Below are 16022 nucleotides of genomic sequence, written 5' to 3' on the forward strand. Positions count from 1 at the left end.
TGTGCAAGCTATGTTTCAAAATATAACGTTAGCAGGGGTTTCAGGAAGCAGTACCACGTGTACCAGGGTAAGTGTGTGTGTGTGTGTGGGTGTGGGTCTGGGAGCTGACAGTGAAGCTAAACACTCTTTTGAAGGCCTTTTTTTTATCTTGTTTATTTTGGTGCACAGAAACGTGTGTTTGTAAGCCTGCATGCATAGTGGGCCCTGGGGCCTTTATTTACTAATGAGGAAAGCTAGTTATTTTGGCATGTTTTCAGATTTTTATCACGCAGGGCCCATATCAGACCTTCATGTTACCAAGGCTGTCAGAACTCTCCTTTCTGGTGATGTTAGATGGTAGAACGGGACCCTCCATCATCTGCCCCCTCTTGTTCATTTACGAACACACTCTTAAGTGAGTATTTTGTTGAATTTTCTGCTAATGGTGGAATACATGGCATGTCATTGACAAAGCACTTAAAACTAGTTGGACGTGCAACATTTTCGTCTGACCTTAGTAGTTGGATATACTGTTGACCTGATTTGTTGAGCAGGCGCTCATACTGAGTAGCTGCAGTGTCGTTGCTCAGTGTGTCTCTACCTGGGGGAAGAGGTGGGGCTGATGGTACTCCAGAGTGTGTGTCAGGTGGTGCTGGATGTGTACTACATTGTCCTAGCTCGATCATTTGTACCTGTTCTCCATTCCCGTCCCCAGGAGCCCGATCTATGTCTTCATATTTTGGTGTCTGGTAAATCCCTGTCCTAGCATAATTCATCCCTACCGCTTTTGTGCTCAATCTCTTGATACAGTGACTCCCCAGCTGAAAGGTGCAACACAGAAAGACCATAATCCCGACTATAGGTATCATCAGCTTTAGAATAGCAGTTAGCCAGGAGGGCATCCAGTCAAAGTCGAACCAGTTCGTTGGGATAATGTCTGCAGGGGCACCTCCTTCCTCGATCATTTCTTTTCCCAAGTTAGTCAACTCCTCAATGGCCTTTGATATGGATCCGTTGTCCTCGTCGTTTCCAGGTATGAAAGTGCAGCAGGATTTTCCTATTTGATGACACAGACCACCGTCTTTGGCCGTTAGCATGTCAAGGAAGTAGCGATGTTCCAGAACCATTAGTCGTAATGGGCGCAGTTCTTCCCTTATTGCATTTAGGCCATCCCTGGTGCTGTTTATTGCTTTCATGACCTCATAGCGAGTTACTTCCAGCCAACGGGCAGTAGCTTGAGTTTGAAACATTGGGAAAGCCCCTCCGAAGAAAAGCTGGGCCTCGCTGAAGAGGCGGAACTCTTCTGGGACCTTACCACGGGCTTCTCCTGCAAAGTACTCTGCTGCTCGCCGGTGTCGATGGAGGAATGTCAGGTCACCTGTCATTGGATGTGACAGGATGTGGGAAGCATTTGATGCGGGTACGACCAGATGAATTTCATGCAAAGTTACCAAGGTACACAGTCCGAGCCACTGAGGAGGTAGTTGGGGATAGAGGTGCTCTCCGCAAGCCCAGTAATAATCCATTAGAGTAGTGGTGCCGAACTGCATATCGAAGCTGAAAATCGTGGAATTACAATCTGTGTTGCGCCCAACAGCCACCGAGCCATTTCCTATGAAACAAAGAGAAGGGTTTTTCAGTTTGAATCCTTTTTTATGTTCTGGCATTCCTTCCCCACTCCACGTGTACCTCCCGCTCTCCTCAGCCCATATTTGGCCACACTTTTCCCCTTCGTTCCAGTCCGCCCAAGGGGGTCCCAAGGCTGCCGCCTTACACCAAAACCCTCCGGGGCTCTGCCACTTGTTGTTAAGGTAGACCTGCGCTAGGAGGCGTAGCATGGTCCTATCCTTGCATGTGCAGTGGCGTTGGCCTGGGGGGTGGGGGTGTCTATATGATAGATCACATCCTGTCCGGGGTGTGTTGTTTGTTATGTACCCCCGTTTCCTAATGCCCTGTTCCTGCCAATCCATGTCCTGTACCCCTGTCCTTCGCATTTCTTTGAATTCCTCCCCGAGTTCAGCTAGGTCGGTGACAACCTTGTGCACAGTGTAGATGTAATCCCATGTAGTGGTGTTTACAAAGACTGCTTCCTTTCGGGCTGAAAGGACCCGAATCTGCCCTTTTATCCGGCAGAGGTACAAGTGAAGAAGGCATGTGGCTATGTGTGGTGGAACTTCCTTGGGAAAAATCAGTCTGTCAGCCCCTACTGCATGGGGAATGTAGGAACATACGTAGCAAGACTCATTTGTTACTATTTTCCCAACTGCTGTCATGTCCCTGTACCAGGAGTTGTCTACCATAGAGGAGTGGACTGAATGGTCCCTTACTATTTGGGGTAGGCTGAGCATGGGCCCTAGGCCTTCTTGTATTTGCACGAGATGTTGGAATGTTTTTAGCGACATTCCTTTGGGCTTGTGTCTTGTGTCTATATGGGTGCCGGGGACAAACGGGGAGGGGATACGGGGTTTCGACTTTGTCATGTATGGGGGTATGGCGAAGGCAAATCTTCGTGGTCTATGGTGGCGGGGAGGGTGTCGACGGGACACTCGTTCTGTGGCGTTGGTAGCTGTATTCCAGGGACTAGTCCTTTCCTCTGGGGTACTGAGTGAGAGCTCAAGGTGCACACTAATGGACGTGTTGCTAGCAGTGCTGTTTTCTGGGAGTTCAGGACCTAGTGTGCTGTGTGGTGCTTTTTGCTGTTTGAGTGTGACCGCTGGTACAGTGGATGGAACAATAGGCAGTGAGGCAACTTGGCTGTTTCTATCACTATAACTTTTTACAGCAAGAAAAAAGATATACCAGTTGAATGTTGCTAGTGCCACTCCAACAATAATACAAAACATAAGAACAGTGAGTATACATAACTTTGCTTCATAGGCGCTATATTCGTGGACGTCTTCTTCTTCTTCTTCTTCTTCAATGATGGATGGAACGGTGGATGGGAAGTCGTCGTCCTCATTCAGGGGGATCATGGCCATGTTGCTTCCCTCTTTTAGTCCATTGGCTGTTGCTGCGCAGGTGCAGGATCGAAGCGGACGTCTCTCCTGTGGATCCATGCTTTCCTTTCGGCTATCCGGATGGCAGTTGGAGAAGAGTCAATCACTTCAAAGGGTCCGTCAAACTTAGGATCTTTCCAACGCCTGACGTGCCTCCGGATGAAGACGAGAGTTCCAGGACGGATAGGTGGGAGCTCAGGATCGATGGGGCCCTTCTCCTTCCTTTTGGATACCTGGACAGAGAGGAACTGCGCAGCGCGGGTTAGTGTGCACAGGAAGTCATAAAGCTCAGCCTTAACAATCTCAGAGGATGACTCGCTATCAGTTTTGGGCCTGCTGGGAGGGACTGCTACATTTATGGATCGTCCAGTGACAAGTTGGTGGGGGGTGAGGTGGTGATCCGAGCTCGGGGAATTTCTTAATGAGAAGAGGGCCAGTGGGAGACAGTAGAGCCATTTTTTGCCAATGGTGGCGCTAATTTTGCTTATTTTGGTTTTGAGTAAACCGTTGAGGCGCTCACAGATGCCATTGCTTTGGGGGTGGTAAGCGGATGTCAGCTTGTGTCTGATGCCTAGCATTGTGGTGAGAGAGGAGAAGATGGCGTTTGAAAAATGGCTTCCGTTGTCAGTCCTGATGGCGGAAGGAATTCCAAAGCGGGAGATGACGTCACGGAGCAGGAATGTGGCTGCTGCTTTGGCATCGCAGTGGACGCATGGTCCAGCTTCGATCCACCGTGAGAAGGGGCATACTACCACAATGAGATATCGGTAATTTTGGCACCGATCAATCATGTCGACATAGTCAAGGTGGAGTTCTTTGAATGGGCCAGAAGGTTTAGGAATAGTGGAGGCAACGGTTTTGAGAGTTGGGTTTGGGGAATACTGTTGGCAAATGATGCATTTGTTAACAAATAGCTGTATTAGTTCATAAGCATTGGGAATGAACCAGTCTGCTTGTAATGTGGTGGACATGTTATCTCGGGAGACATGTGCGGGAAGGTGAAGTTGATCTAACGCTACCTGCAGTAAGGCTTGTGGCATGACAGGTTTTCCGGACATGGTCTGTCTGTAAATAAAATCAGCAGGGTCCTGCTGTACTCCCCTCTTTTTCCATAACTCTTTCTCTTGTGGTGGTGCACTTTCTTGTATCTCTCTGAGATGCAATTGGGCAATGAAATCGTATGGTTGTGTGTCATCGAGTGGGCAGAAAGCATTTGGATCAAGAGGGGTGGTGTTTGTGTCGTTGTTGTTGTCTGTGTGTGGTGTTAAGGGTACACTGTCTTCATTTGTCTTTGTCAGTTCTGTTGGTGTTACAGCTTGGGCAAGTAAAATTGGGGTGTTGTGTGGGTCATGCTCAGTGAAAGGTAGGGGGGGTCTGGCTGCAGCTTTGGCTGCCCAGTCTGCCAGAGCGTTGCCTCTGGACACAAAGTCTTGTCCATTCGTGTGAGCAGCACATTTGACAACGGCTACCTCTGTTGGAAGTGTCAGGGCTTCTATTAGTTCTTCCAACAATTGTTTGTGACATACCGGTGTTCCATCTGATTTGAGGAATCCGCGCCTTTTCCAGCGCAAGATGCTTGAGTGTGTCGTTGTTGTGACATATGCAGAGTCTGAGTATACAGTGATGCGGTCACCAGCCCCGTTGTTTAAAGCGGCAATTAGTGCCACTAGTTCAGCGGCTTGGGCGGAGTAGTGCGATGGCAATGTAATTTGTTGTACAATGTCTAGGGAGTCAGAGGACTCATGCTGCTGAGCCCTAACCACTGCGGCTCCTGTGTATCTGATCCCTGTTTCTTGGTCTATTGTGGAGGACCCATCTACAAAATATACAGTGCTGTTTGGCAGGGGGTCCTCTTTTGCTGCTCCTGACTCATCGGGACAATATGTGGCACAGTCATGGGTGTCATCATCAGATGCGGCAATGGGATGGGCAAAGAATGTGGCTGGGTTGACTGTGTGACATTTAACAACCTTCAGGGTGGGTAACGACAGTATGACTTCATAACCTGACACTCTTTGTGTTGTCAATGTTGTTTTAGCCTTCTGAATTATGGCAAAGACAGCGTGCTCAGTGTATAGTGTCAAAGGGGATCCCATGACAATGGGTGTGCTTTTATCCACTGCAAAGGCTGCCGCAGCAAGAGCTTGCTCGCAGGGGTAATGACCTTTCATGACTGCATCTAGCATTCCGCTGAAGTAAGCAAGGGGCTTGTGGCCCATTGGGTACTTCTGAGTGAGGACGGCAGTCATGACCTGGCCATTGCAGTGGGTAAAGAGGTAGAATTCTTTTGTGTAGTCAGGTGTGCCTAACACTGGTGCGTTTGTTATTTCATCTTTGAGCTGTTTAAAGGATGCTGTCATTTCAGGTGTCCAGTCTATTTTGTTGCGTCTGTCTTTGGCTGCTTTAACTGCTTTCAACAAAGGGGCAGTTATTGTGGAAAAATCAAAGACCCACTGGCGGACATAGTTCACTAATCCTAGGAACTTTTGCATGTCTTTGACAGTTTGGGGCTCTGATGTCCCTTTGATGGCTTCAACTCTGTCTGGCGTGACCCGTCTCCCTGATGCTGATATTAACTGACCGAGGTATTGTACTTCTGTTTGGCAGTACTGAAGTTTGTTTTTGTCCACCTTGTAGCCTCTGTGAGCTAGTGTGGTGAGCAGAGAGACTGTATCAGTTCTGCACTGGGATTCTGTAGTGCTGCAGAGCAAAATGTCATCGACATACTGCAGTAAGGTACTGTGACATTGGAAGTTCGATAAGTCCTCTTTGACGACTCTGTTGAATACGCTCGGGGACTCACAGTACCCCTGAGGCAAACGCCGGTAAGTCATTTGCACCCTGCCGAATACGAAAGCCAATAGGTACTGACTGTCTGGGTGAAGGGGGACGCTGAAAAACGCATTTTTCAGGTCGATCACTGAAAAGTATTGTGCATTCGGGGGAACATTGGTGAGGATGACGGAAGGGTCTGGGACAATGGGAAATTCTGGTACCACTATGTTGTTAATTGAGCGCAAATCATGAACTAGACGCCACTGATTGGTCTTGCCCTTGCGCACAGGAAAAAGACAGGTGTTAACTGGAGATACACATGGGTATATGACTCCTTGATCTAGCAGGGCTTGTATTGTTGGGGCAATGCCTTCCTCTGCTTCCTTAGAAAGTGGGTACTGTTTTATTCTGGGTAGGATCGCGCCTTGTTTCAGTGTTATCTTAAAGGGAGTAGCAGAACGGATGAGGCCCACATCATTAGGACCGGTGGTCCACAGGTGTGGCGGGACTTGGGCTAAGTCAGCTTCACGCACTGAGTCGTATTTCTGCGGGGCAGTGGGCGTTCTTTTTTCCACTGTCACTGACAGGGGTACCTCATACTCGTAGACAATCTCTGTTATTGGATAGTTATCAAGATCACCAAAGAGCCGTTCATCTATAATGTCCCTCACTTGGTGTCCGGGCTCAATGAAAATCACACAGGCCCATGAGCGCATATTGTCGTCTCCAGCTATGAATGCCCCGTATGTAGGTGTAATGTGAAGAGCACGTATGCCTAGGATCATGCTGTTGTCCTCTATCTGAAAGTGCTGGGACTCCGGACGAAAGAGAAATTCCTTCGGGAGCTGGACAGTGCGCTGGTGTAGTTCAGGTGTGTTGGCTACAATGATGTGTACCGCAGTGGAGAACGCTTGTTCATCCACAGGGCGAGCCCTCATTTGATCTGTCAGGGAAGATTGAGCAGTGAGTGCCATCATTCTAGCTAAGGGTGTGCCAGGTATAGAGCAAACCATTGTTCCGTTCTCATGGAAGTGAATAGTCATGTTCAGTTTAGCCATTAGGTCTCTCCCTAAAAGGTTGACTGGAGAGTGTGGTGAATAAAGCAGTTGTTGCTCCAGCACCCGGTCTCCTATTTGCAGGGGTACTGGCTTTGTGAAGGGGACCCTTGCTATTGCCCCAGAGAATCCCTGTGTGTCCGCTACTTGATCAGAAATAGGCAGGTGTCCGCCTGTAATGCAGGAGTACGTGGCGCCTGTGTCAATGAGGAAGCTATATGTTTTGTTATTTATCGTGACCAGGACGGTGGGGTCATCTTCACCGCTCATGATGCATGATAAAACTGGGCACACAAGAGTTGTCTGTGGGCTGTCCTAGCGTGAGTATTGCTGGATGGTGCCTTGTGCAAATGGGTTATTGGAAGTGATTACCACACCACCTGGTGGTGGGGCAGCTTGGGCTTGGGGCATCGCTTGGTACGAGGATGACTGTTGCTGCAGTTGCACGGGAACTTGCATCATTGTGGATGGCTGTTGAGCTTGGGTCATTACAGGTGTTTGGAGCTGTGCTAGTTGCATATTCTGCTGCGGTGCTTGTTGGGCATAAGCATACACCATCTGGGGTGCCTGTGCGTACATTTGTTGTTGTGGTTGTAACTGCAGGGGTGCTTGTTGGGCGAGACCCATAACTTGCTGGGCTTGGTCTCGAATCCTAGAGCGACACTCTCTTTGCAGGTGTCCCACCTTGTGACAATAGAAGCATGTACGTTGGCCTGACTGTGGTTGGGCCCTTTGCTGTCCATTGCCCCTTCCCTGCATCCCTGTATTTCTATTGTTGTTGTAATACTGATGTTGGTCATTACTGTAGGCCGGTTGTGGTGCCAGATACTGCACCGGGGGCTGTTGTTGGATGTACTGCACTGTGGGCTGTTGCTGGGCTTGCACATACTGTACTGTCTGTTGTGGTGGAGTCTGCACATACTGTATGGCTGGCTGTGGTGAAGTCTGTACATACTGTATGGCTGGTTGTATTTGTGGCGGCTGCGGCTGTGCTTGCGCATACTGCACGGCAGGCTGCTGCACTTGCTGTGGAGTGGGCTGGGGATTGTTGGCGAGGACATTTCGAGCGTCCTGTGGAAAGGTGGTGACAGCTGTCATTTGGCTGACTGGTGCCGCCAGCATGAGATTATCCACTGTATCCTTTTTCTTATTAAGCTTCTGCTGTACTAGCTTTGCGGCTGCATTTTCAATGGCTAATTGTCTACTTTTTTCCTGTTCTATTTTCTTTTTGCAGAAATGTATGATGTGGTCCTGTATTTCAGGCCATGGTTTTGCTTCCATGGCTACTACCCCATCTAATTTCTCCTGCACGTCGTCTGGCAATCCCCTCTTAACCATGTGGTAAAAGAGCCTGCTATTTCCTCCAGTTGTATTCCAGGAGTCACCTAGCTCTTGATGCCATTTTTCTTTCATTCTAGAAATGAAATTAATAGGGTCCTCATTTGTTTGCATAGTCAGAGACATGAGAGACCCAATGTCGGGAACATCAGGGTATTTTAATTTCAACTTAGTCCAGACTGCCGCCCTTATTTTATCAAATGCTTCCCCATCATATTTTGTCTCGTTCATTGTTATTAATCCTCTACTGATACTTGTGAAAATTTCTTCTGCTTCCCCTCCCATGATGGATATAAGCAAACTTTTCATGTCTCCAATCCCTGGTTTGGTGCCTGTGGTATTCTTTTCTAGGGCCACTATCCATTTGCTGGCACCCTCTGTGAGGGGTGGAAGGTTCTTTTTAATGGCTTCCTTCTCTGCATAAGACCAGCAATTATATATGGCGGGGGCCCCTGGTGTTTTGTATATTAGCGGCATCTGGCGGCTAATCCCTACACCTGGATATTTCGGTCTTGTGGTGTCATATCTTATGGCATATTTCTGCCAAATTTCGAGACTGGCTCGCATATAGTCGTAGTCCCAGTCTTCATCCCCTACACCCTCCAGGATACATTCTACAGCTGTGGCCATATGCTGTGGTTCGAAAGACCCTTCCCTTGGCCAGGGGATCATCTGTGGGGCTAGGGACTCTGTCCATCCGGCCAGATTGTCTGTGAAGGGGATGACAGCGAAGTCTGAATTCTCGCCTATCTCCACTATTTGGTTGGGAGTAAGGTCCTTGTCCCGCAGGGCACAAGGCCTGCTGAGGAACATGCCATTGCCTGTTCTAGCTCGAGTGTTTCACATGGAGGCAGTGCCGGTGACTTGGTATTTGATGGGAGCGTCATTGCCAGGGGCATCGTATGCGATGTCCTCTGGGCGTCCGTGTGTTCCCAACACAGTTAGTCTTTCTACCTCCGTTGTCCTTTTCTTCTTTTTCCTCACTGGGTCCCTTGTGTTTGATAATTCCTGATTATCAAAGAATGGGTTTATTGGACGTTCTGTCTGATTGTCAAAGAATGGGTTTGTTGGTTGTTCTGTCAAGCTTGGGGCGCGTGACGGGCTGAGGGAGTCTCTCATGGCTGGGGCGGATAGTTGAGCAAACGGGTCTGCTATGGGCGCGAGATGCCGAGATGGTGTGTCAGGGAGTGTGAAATGGACCTGTGACGACCCAATGGGCATGGGTGTATGGTCAGGCGCAGTAGTCTGGTGGCTCTCGGAGGGGGACCCATGGTACTGTACTCCGGGTAGTCTTTCATAGTTTCCCATGTCCCGAGAGGGACCCGCTTTTTGCATGGATGTGGACGGGAAAGGTAGTGTCTGTAGTTGACCGTGGCCTGGGTCCCTAGTCCCTTCAGCACCTCCAAAGGGATCGGCCTGTGATGTTTGCTGGGTGGGTGACGTGTTGGGGTGAGTGATTCTGAGAGTCTCAGATAGCCTGTCGCTGATGTGTTCTAGCTTACATGACGCGCGTCGCATTAGCCGCATTAGCCGCATTAGGTCGTCATGGTCAGGGTCGTGTGGTGCTTCACTGCTGATCATGTCTGCTCGGGTACCCCCGTTGGGACTGCACTCTAGGCTTTTATTGAGCTCTGTGGCCGGTCTCCAGTTGTCATAATGGATCAACTCAGGTGCCGGCGGGCCCTGTGTCTCCCTGTCCTTATTTTGTTGGTGAACAGAGGCGAAGGTTATCAACGGTTCGGCTGTGTTTGTTCCGCAAAAGGGCATATCTTTTTGCGAAGTGGGCCCTTGGTCCTGAGAGAGTGGAGCATTGGCCTCGCGGAGGCTATTGGGATCATGGTAGTGCGGGAGTGCATGGCGAGAGGAGTGGTGTGATGACGCGTGTGAATTGTTTGGTGAGGCGATGGACCTACAGTCCGCATTTTCGTCCTCCTCCTCACCCGGTAGGGCTGGGACGGAGGAGGGGTTCAGTTGCAGTGAAAACTGCGCACTTATTTGTCCTGGCAACCCTGGGACTGTGGCGTGCAGTGTTGGACTGCCACCGGCGGCAGGGGTTACGTGGAGGGGACTGACTGGGGCTTGCATTGTGACGGGTGTGGTGGTTGGACCTGTGACGGGGAGTAGTGGGCCACTGCTGATGCTGGGTGGCGGCGATGAGGCAGTACTACCGTCACCACTTGGTGGAGGGTGTTCGGGTGTGGAAAAGAGGTCACTTGGGAGTTGATCGTATCCGACAGTGGGTAAGGAGTTAGTTGTGCTCTGTAAATCTAGTTCTTTGTTCTTTGCTGATCCTAGGGCAGGGTACATGCCATTGGCCTGATATGGTGGGGGCGCAGAAGGTGCAGTGGGCAGGGTGGCAGGATGCTCTTGCGTGTTTTCTTTAAAAATACGCCAGAGAGCTAAGGTTTCTTTCCTTTTTTGTAATCTGGCTCCAGAATATTTGGTGTTTAGGAACGTGGTGGCGTGCTCGAGAGTATTTACGTCAAAAGAACCTTCAGAGGGCCACGGATAATCCATATTCTTGGTTAATTTGTGAAGCTCCCTACAGTGTTTGAGTATGCGTTTTTCTTGGGCACCGAAAGTTTTCAGGACATGTTGGAGTGGTGTTGCCATGACAAGATATTTGTGGGCCGGCAAGGCAGGGGTTCTGATGCGGGGTATTGGCCACGCTTCTCTAGAGATCAGGCACGAGTTCTTCTGCTACTCCTGCTAGGGCGTGGTCATAAACCTCCTTTTGCAACTCTCTATTTTGTGTGGGGGTGCAACCAGGGAACTGGAGTTGGCCATCAAAGCAGGCGGCTGCTATCTGAGACTGGAGTGGGTGTCTGGGGAAGAATCCTGACAGGATTGCTGGTCCTCCCAAATTTGCAAGATGCACAATAAAATATATATGATAGCCGTGCGGTGTTTTATACACGGTGGGATTCTGTATCCTATTCATGAGGTTACTTAGTGCCTATATGGTTGCTGCAGACCTGTGTGGGATACCGTCTGATGTATATATGAGAAACTGAGCAACCCTGCCTGGTTGTGTTTTCGCCTAGATGTTGTGAGGGCTAGGGTCTGTGGGCTGTGAAGTTTGTGCAGGACTAGAGTCGTGAGGAGGCAGGTCTCTGATGAGTTCTTCTCCTACTTCAGTACAGACGATGTGGTAGAGTATGAATCTTAAATCTATTTCGTCAGGTCCTCTGTATTTTCCCTCTGGGGAAAAGTCAGGGAATTCAAGATTGTGACGGGCAAAGGCGTCGCGAATTTTGCTTTGCAGTGGGTTCCGTGGCCAGGAGGACTCGAATACAGTGGGAAGTTCTAGGCCTGGGGATAGTAGGCGGACCCTTATATAGATCCACTCTGGAGTTCTATGCACTGACGTGCCAAATATTCGTTTATTGTAAACTGCCTGAAGAGCCTGCATGGGGTTGGTTTCCTGTGATTTGATTAGGCAAGTGATGCAGAGGTGTAGTGAGTGCTGCTGTGATCCTTTACTATGCGGGCGGTGGTGCGTGGAACTGTTTGTGTGGGAGAGCCTTTTCTGCAGGTGTGGCAGAATGCTGGGGCCAGGATTTTATGAGGGATCAGACAGAAGTGCTCTCAAAAGGGGTAATGTATCTTCGTTGGGGCCGGATGGTTGAGGAGAGTTTGGTCCTCTTCCTTCTGGCGGTGGGATGTATACTATTTCAAATGTGGTACCTGACAGTATTGATTCCAGTGAAAAATCGTTGTTAATGGTGAGAATTGAATCTCGTGAAGACTCGTCGTCAGTGATGAGAATGGGTGAGGTAGCAGGGTGATATGGGTACTCTGGGCATTCAGGGGGAAGTGAGTGGGGAACAGATAGGGTGGAAGAGCCAGAACTAGAGGTGTCCTCTGTATATAACTGCTGAGGGGCAGCGGTGTCTGGGGATGGTGGGGTAAGAGATATGTCTGGAAGTTTATCAAGAGCTTGGGTGGAGATATTAAGTTGGGTGCCTGGCGTAAGATTAGCTCCTAAAAGCGTCCATGCGTCTTTGAGTATGGTGCGGTCTTTGTCGGTAAGGGATGTGAACTCGTTGGTTGCGGAATTGTGAAGTAGGTCAGGTATGCCGTGAAGGAACTGAATGGTACACTGATGAATGTGTGGGGGGCTAGTGGACATTACGGAAATAGGCGGGTGTAAGGCATAACACGTATAGGCAAGGGATGTAGGGAGGCAAGAGAGGATGAATGACTTCTTCCCTCCTGTTGGCAATCAATTGTGAAGCAAATGATTGGCACAAAATGGGCGTGCTATGTGTGGAGAAAGGAAGGGCAATGTGGGAAAGGCAATGCGAACAATGAGGCGTGCGAGGAATGGGGTATTTATAAGGCGTGTGGTACACTGTATCTAGGTGAGGGGCAGGGCAGAGAGATGAGTAAGGGAACAATGGGTCACAGGGAAGGGAATTGGTGTCACAAAGCACAGATGCTACTTACACAAAGCACATGAATGCAAGAGCACATGTGACATAGAGCAGGGCAAATGAACAAAACATAAAATTGAGAGGGTCAATATTCAACATAGTACATAATCAACAAATGACAGAACAATAAATACTGATGACATACAGAGGATGCATCCTGAAGTACACGATGTAGAAGAACAGATGAATCACCAAGATATAAAAGAACGATGTAGATATTAAATGTCAGTACGTGAAGAGCAGATCAATTACCAATATGAAATAAAAGAACGATGTAGAAATTAAATTTCACTACTTGAAAAGCAGAACAATTACCAAGAAGTGTCACTATTTGACAATGTGATAAATGACGTGAAGATATCCACGACCTGGGTAATAAATTCCAGCAATGGAAAAGCAGAGATGTAATACCTAAGAGCATGGAAGAACATGAACGTCACCAATGTAGAGATGTAATAGCAGGGGAAGAGAGAGACAGTGTAAAATAATGTCAGCAGCAATGTAAGCACAGGCAGGGGCAAGGGTGTGATAAATGTGAAGAGGAGGGAGGGAAAACCAGAGTGGAGTGAATGAAAGAGGTAGGTATGGATAGGGAGAGAGAGAAGTGTAGCAGTGGTGGTGAGAAAAAGAATGAAGGAAGAGCACAGAAGAGGAGAAAAGATGAGCGAGAGAACGTGTGTAGAGTTTAAATGTTATAGACGGGTGGGTGCTCGGGGGAGCTGTGAGGCAGAGTGGCGCTGCTGCGCCAGGGGAGGAAGTGAGTCCGCGATGAGCGGAATGAACCACAGATAGCACAGAGCAGTTCCTCTTTCTGCTGGTGTGAAAGGCAGGAAGTCCGTGGGCGTTGGCTGGGGCGCTGGCTGGGTGGCCGTAGGAGCGGCTGGGAAATGTACAATAATACAGCCAGACCGTGTAAAAATAGGTCTGGAGGAAAGTAAAGCGAAGGCAGAGCCCTCATTGAAGAGGGGTGGACAGAAGAGGGGTGGACAGTAAAGCTGAGAAGTGGAGTGAAGGGAGGGGTGGGTGGGGGAGTAGAAGGCGGTGAAGAAAAAAAAAGGTATGACGATGAGAAAAAAAGGAAAGAAGACAGTGTAGTATTTTAGTAAAGATTGAAGGGACGCAGGCAGTGGTAAGGGTAGGTGGCAAGGATGCCAGAGTGTGAAAGGTAGGTGGCAAGGATGCCAGAGTGTGAAAGTCAGAGTCAAACGACCCCCAGTGGAGAACCTAGAACCTCCGACCCTGGATAATTCCAGGGGACACCCAGCTCCCAAGACTCGACTTGGAAGAGGGATCAGGAACCTGCCCACAGAAAAGGGGCAGGGTGGGTCTCAAACCCGAGTCAGGACCTGTACAGTCCGGACCACACCCAGCTCACAGACTCAAACTGTCGAGTGGGATCAGAAACCTGGGGGTAGTTGACAGGAAAGAGTAACCACAGAGGCGCTCTCCTCGGCCTGGAACCGACAGAGAGAGAATTGTCTGACACCGACAAACCACAAACCACAACAGCAATTGTTAAGAACAGATATGTGCAAAAATGAGGCGCAGAACCATTGACATGAAAATCGTAAATGACAAGTTAGAAAATGTGACCACTGAGGGGCACAGAGGGTTCTTGGATCGTGACCATGTGCAATTCTGTGGGGGGGTTAGGAGTCTAGCCCAGAACCAGGCACACGGGGCCCGCACAGCCAAATAGCCAACACCGGGACTCAAGGGGGGAAAAATAAAACGTTCCTTGACTCACCAATGGTAGGCAAGAGGCTGCGGCGGGGGCACCCAATGCGGCTCGTGGTAGACCACCGAATTCCTCCTCAGAATGGAACAGGCAGGTACGATGAAGTTGGGCGCCACGTGTGAAGGGGAAAGTCTTGACCCCTTCGGTCAGTGGTCACCACCTTTAGGTGTGGCTAAAACTCGCACATCACCAACACAGCACTTCACTGAGTAAAAAAGGAATACAAATGTAAGATACCAGACGTTCCAGTTGGAGTGGCACTTTATTTTCCAATTAACAAACAAAGAGCTAAATGCATATCAATTCAAGCAACAATGTAATTTTCTAAATATGACCCAGACTTCGCTCTATCTGGTAAGAATGCTGGATGACTAATGCTCAAAATATCTCAAAGAAATACTGGAGTGAAATGTATTTAAAAAAACATAAACACAGATGATCAAAGATGCTACACTACTGAGTACAAGAATATAGAGCCCAACTATCTATGGGCCAACCATCTGAGACAGGTCAATTGTCATAGATTGCACATTTCTATCAGAGCCCTGAATTATGAGGGCAGGGCAAAAAAGGTGCAAGTAGATTTAGCTAAGACACAACATTTTGCTACTGATTCAGTGTCTGGAAATGGCTGAGAGTGAGGCCAGTTACCTATGTTAAAAGGAGCCTACCATACAGGAATATATCCATGAAGAGAGATAGTTGAAGGGTCAGAGATCTAGAGAGAGAGAGAGATGGGCTATCTGCCCTGGGAGATCCACAACCTGAGTGAGGCGTCGACGTCCCAAGTCAGATAGTCTTCGGCTAGCCGAGAGATCCTTCCACGCTCATGCAGCTGGGCATCCGCAGGAAAGGTCTGATTTCAGATTTGACAGTTGGGCCTGTTATACCCAAATTTGAGGAACTAGGGTTCTATGATGACGCTGGCCCCTGGCCTTTCGGTGCAGGTGGTTTAACCACAAGTGTTTTGGACACCGGAAGGAAATGTTTTCAGTACATTATGTTCCGTACAGAACGTCTTGTACTTTTGAAAGAGAACATTTTGTACCTTTGAAAGAGAACATCTTGTACCTTTGAAAGAGAACATCTTGTACCTTTGAAAGAGAACATCTTGTACCTTTGAAAGAGAACATCTCCGGAACCTCTTTCTAAACACAATGGTTACATGTTGTACATTATTAAAAAAGGACATTTTTCTGTCACGCACATTTCTACATATTTGAAAGTGTGAATTTCCATGATAGATGCTGTTTATTGCTAGAAATTGCTGCTTATACTTGTGCAAGCTATGTTTCAAAATATAATGTTAGCAGGGGTTTCAGGAAGCAGTACCACGTGTACCAGGGTAAGTGTGTGTGTGTGTGTGGGTGTGGGTCTGGGAGCTGACAGTGAAGCTAAACACTCTTTTGAAGGCCTTTTTTTTATCTTGTTTATTTTGGTGCACAGAAACGTGTGTTTGTAAGCCTGCATGCATAGTGGGCCCTGGGGCCTTTATTTACTAATGAGGAAAGCTAGTTATTTTGGCATGTTTTCAGATTTTTATCACGCAGGGCCCATATCAGACCTTCATGTTACCAAGGCTGTCAGAACTCTCCTTTCTGGTGATGTTAGATGGTAGAACGGGACCCTCCATCAACCACATGCATTCCGGGAATCTGCGGAATGTCCAGCTGTGCGACAATCGTCACCTGTTGTGACCGGGGTG

At 48.6% G+C, this 16022-nt stretch overlaps 1 protein-coding gene across 1 annotated transcript; it reads right to left on the reverse strand.

Annotated features, from left to right (window-relative positions):
• Positions 1 to 329: 329 nt before the first annotated feature.
• LOC147751483 (uncharacterized) lies at positions 330 to 15449 on the reverse strand. Its single transcript, XM_086933311.1, has 3 exons — positions 15082 to 15449; positions 14327 to 14522; positions 330 to 3223 (listed from the first exon to the last, which is right to left on the reverse strand). The coding sequence occupies exon 3, from the start codon at positions 3033 to 3035 to the stop codon at positions 330 to 332; it is 2706 nt and encodes a 901-aa protein (XP_086789437.1). The 5' UTR covers positions 3036 to 3223; positions 14327 to 14522; positions 15082 to 15449.
• Between the last annotated feature and the right edge of the window lie 573 nt (positions 15450 to 16022).

This window comes from Lissotriton vulgaris, chromosome 1_1 (genome assembly GCF_964263255.1).
Source record: "Lissotriton vulgaris chromosome 1_1, aLisVul1.2, whole genome shotgun sequence".
Lineage (NCBI taxonomy): Eukaryota > Metazoa > Chordata > Amphibia > Caudata > Salamandridae > Lissotriton > Lissotriton vulgaris.

What these genes read in the sequence shown, in the direction of transcription:
- LOC147751483 (XM_086933311.1), bottom strand. Translation starts at nt 3,035, where the DNA reads ATGGATCCACAGGAGAGACGTCCGCTTCGATCCTGCACCTGCGCAGCA.